We start from the raw sequence: 3,878 nt of genomic DNA on the forward strand, positions 1-3,878 counted from the left end.
TGGCTAGACCGGACATACAGGGTATCTATTGACTCTGCACTCCCGTTCGTTTCGTTGTCTCTTTCACACCAAGAAGGATACAGTACAATTGTATGCAACAGACAGAAGAACAGGACCCTGACTTCATGTACAAAACATATGCATATATATATGTATATATATTCTTGATCAGAGCTGGCAAGTCGTTTGGGCCATGTTTGTCCGGCTGTTTGTATTTAAAGCGATGTGGCTCAGAACCGGTCCTGTGTCCGGGCATCGGTTATTCCTGCTCAATGGCTCATCGTTGCTGTAAATTTGCCTTAAATTGTTGCCGCTTTGTCGGCTGCCTCTGTGGTGTGTCCCCGAAGTAACGAACGCACGCAAAACACTTAATTTTTGACAAAACAATTAATGTTTATTTTTGCATTTTAATTTGCCAACATTAATTGCAAGTTTATTGAGCCGCCGGTTGAGCCATTGTTGAGCCAATGAACCGCACGCGTTAGCCTTGAGCCGCCGAAACAAAAGATTAAAGATGCTGTCGAAATGTGCTCAGATGTGTTGGGCTGGGGGCGTTCTGTCTGGCTAGCTGTTTAGGATTTGGTCGTCAAAGTCATGGCCATTAGCACGATGAAGGCGGAGTTGGCCAGCAGATTGAAGTGGACACCCAGACCCTCCCAGTAGTAGTCGAACATGACAGAGCCGTAACGTGCTGCGAACGCAATTGCCGCCATTCCGCCGTAGACGTTGCTTGACTGGTTGACACCCAGGAAGAGCAGCGACACCACATTGCCGAGCAGCGTCAGATCCTTGAGCGTAACGGTTGAATTATCCTCGATATCACGCCATTTGGACACCACATCGAAGGCCAGCGGCACCAAAAAGCAGCCATGTGCCATGGCCAAATGCGGACTCGACGATTTCAGATACAGCTCAATGTTGGTCAATGGCAGCGGCACCAGCTCCATAACCCCGGACGTTATCTGGCGCAGCCGATTGCACTCATCGTCATCATTGTTCGCCGCCCGCACCACCCCCAGCAGCCCATGAACCAGACTCACAGCCGCCGCCGCATATCCGTAGGGCGTTTGCGTTGGCTGCAGCGTGTACATCGCATAGCCGGAGCTAACCACCAGCAAACTGTTGAACAGCGCATCCATGAATAGCATCTTCTTGTCCAGCCAAAGCCGAGATTATTCCGATCCACGTCCCTATCCCAGATCCCAGATCCCAGATCCCACTGCTGTTGCACCTCTCGATTGCCTCTGCTGATGTGATGTGCCTCTCAGTGCGGCAGATGCTGCATTCTTCCTTCGATTATGATGATGCACTGGCGACTGAAGACTGGCCACTGGCGATTGCCGACTGCACCTCTGATCTTCAGCTTTTGGCGGCAGTTGGTTCTGTTTCTCGAAGTTCCTTAATTCCTCTGGCACTCTCACTTCTGTCTCCTCTGCAGTTTGTTTTTTTTTTTGTGTACTTGGACTGTTCGGTGAACGAGCACGGCAAATTTTGTGTTATTGAAAACGTTTCAGCCACATGTTTGACTGTTGTGACAGCTTTGGCGACGCTTCGTTTCTATTGGCCCCCAATCACACATTGTTCATCTCTTTTAACTAAATCCAAATTCCTTTTTTTGTATTCTGTATTCCACAGACCTATCTATTCCATGCCGCATCTAATGAAAAATATGTGCGTATACCCGCAAGTACATGTTGACTGGCCGTGAGTGATCGACTTATGGATACCCAATGCGAAGCATATTCGTTCTTTAGCCCGGATGACGAATTATTGTGGTGCTATGAGCCGAGACTGAAAGCTAGTAGAAATATTTTTTAAAAATTAAAAAGTTTTCTTATTGATATTCCATTCTATATACGTTTGATTTGTTTATATATGTAAACTAATGAAAATTATTCATCTAAGCTTATGGCAATCCAATGCAGCAGTTCGCGAGCCGAACCAAGAAGTTGTATCATTTGTTGATTGACAAACTTATAAAATATGATATAAGTTCAATTTTTAGTAAAACGAATTTATTTTTCAGTAAGCGGCATAATAGACCCAGACCCAATTCTTGACCCCCTAGTTTATTCATACCGACAGACGTTTATATAAATTCATTAATAAATCGACTATGAGTTCCCCAACATGTGACACACGTTTTGTACCCCGTGTTCAATGGGTAAAATCAATAAAAAATGTAGAGTTATTTCGTTTTCTTTTAAATTCAGATTTTGTCTTATAATAGACAATTTGTAATGAAACAATGATGATTTTGTAATCGATCGATTCCTTTTAGAAATTATTTAAAATTGAAGCAATGGAAATGGATTACATAAGTAGATTTCTATGAATCCCCCGGGTATTTCTAATAGTCATCTATGTAAATTCATGTCAGTCATAATTTAATGATATACGCCTTATCTTTTAGGCTCAGTAACTGCCGCGCTTTTAGAGCTGCGAGGCGCGCTAGTTGTCAGTATCGGTAATGAGAATCAGGCAGAATCTTATATGGCATATCAATGATGACACGAACTTCGTTTCCTCTGTCAGGGGGAAGGCTTCGCATTTGGCTGCATTCAGTGCCGGCCAATGTCTCCGTTGATTTATTGCGCTTTGTGGCAGCTTAATCCGCATCCACCTGCAACCGACACGGAGTCGAAGACGAACAGCTGGCAGATACCCTCACCAATAACGCGAACCCAAAACTCAAACTCAAACGCAAACACACCAGACCAGACCAGGCCAGACCAGCCGAGGCCAGACCAGCCCAGAACAAGCCCCGCTTAATTATTAATTTAAATCGCACCGTTTATATGATAAAGACACTGAGACGTGCCGCTGAGCATTGAGCATTGAGCATTGTGCATGTCCAACTCCAGGACTTGCCCCATGCCCGGCCCCAGACCCAGTGGCTGGCGTCTTCACAAGTAAATAAAGTCTTTTTGCTCGTCTTGAAACGCTCTTCCAGTAGCGGTCTGCAGTTATTCCGGGGCCCTAAACAGCTCTTTGTGCTAACCGAGCACAGTCCAAGACGTCAGAGCTAAGCAGCTGATACTAAATGAGGGGCCATATCTATAAAAATTGTGTTCTAGGGAAGAAGAAGACGAATGAGACACCTTCGATCCCATAAAGTACATACATTGTGGACAAGAATATATAATAGAAACCAATCGAAAAGGGAATACTTTTATTTTTTTTCAATATTATAACCTAGTATATCTTCATTGGAGTACTATATTTAATAATTGCCATACGAACAATTGATTGGAATTAAGGCTTTGGTATGACAAAGGGAAATTTTCAAAGTTATTTTTTATTATTACGAGTTCAATACCTTTTTAATTATTATATATACTTGGTGTTTGTATTAGTTTGCATTACGATGAAGAGAACAGATTCTGCAAAAAAAATATAAATAAAAATAAATTGGTTCTTTAGTCGGACCTGATTATGATAAAAACTAATATTAATATACGTATTGGAGTTGCGAAGCTTACCTTTGGAATAAAGTAATTGAAGGCTGGATACGCACCTGTTGCATTCAACAACATTCACCTGCAATTGCGCCCCTGTGCGCCCATCTGGCCCTATAGCGTGACAAAAGTTGTTGCTCGAATGCGCCCCTAGACAATTTGCAGTCGCGCCGCGAACTCCGCAACCGTAAAAATATGAAAAGTGCCGCGCGCGCAGTTGCAAGTGCAGCAAAGTGCAGTCCAAGTGCAGACACTCCATTCCAATTCATAATTAATCAGGTTGCGCTTTTGTGTTTGGGCTTGAGTTCAGGCTTAGGTTCAGGCTTTGGCCAGGGCTCCGGCTTAGCTTTGGGCTCTGCTGGCCGTCTCCAGACCGTGCCCAGACTTAACACTTGCATTACGAGGGCGAGCCGCGAACGA

The 3,878-nt window shown here is 44.0% G+C and overlaps 1 protein-coding gene across 1 annotated transcript; it reads right to left on the reverse strand.

The window, feature by feature from the left end:
* Nucleotides 1-399: 399 nt before the first annotated feature.
* LOC115765291 lies at nucleotides 400-1,531 on the reverse strand. The gene has a single exon (XM_030708782.1). It carries the CDS (start codon nucleotides 1,146-1,148, stop codon nucleotides 573-575), a length of 576 nt encoding a protein of 191 aa, XP_030564642.1. The 5' UTR covers nucleotides 1,149-1,531; the 3' UTR covers nucleotides 400-572.
* Between the last annotated feature and the right edge of the window lie 2,347 nt (nucleotides 1,532-3,878).

The sequence above is a fragment of the Drosophila novamexicana genome, unplaced genomic scaffold (assembly GCF_003285875.2).
Source record: "Drosophila novamexicana strain 15010-1031.04,08,12 unplaced genomic scaffold, DnovRS2.1 tig00000960-arrow-arrow-pilon, whole genome shotgun sequence".
NCBI lineage: Eukaryota > Metazoa > Arthropoda > Insecta > Diptera > Drosophilidae > Drosophila > Drosophila novamexicana.

Excerpts from the sequence above, each read along its gene's own strand:
- LOC115765291 (XM_030708782.1), bottom strand. The coding sequence starts at position 1,148 with ATGCTATTCATGGATGCGCTGTTCAACAGTTTGCTGGTGGTTAGCTCC.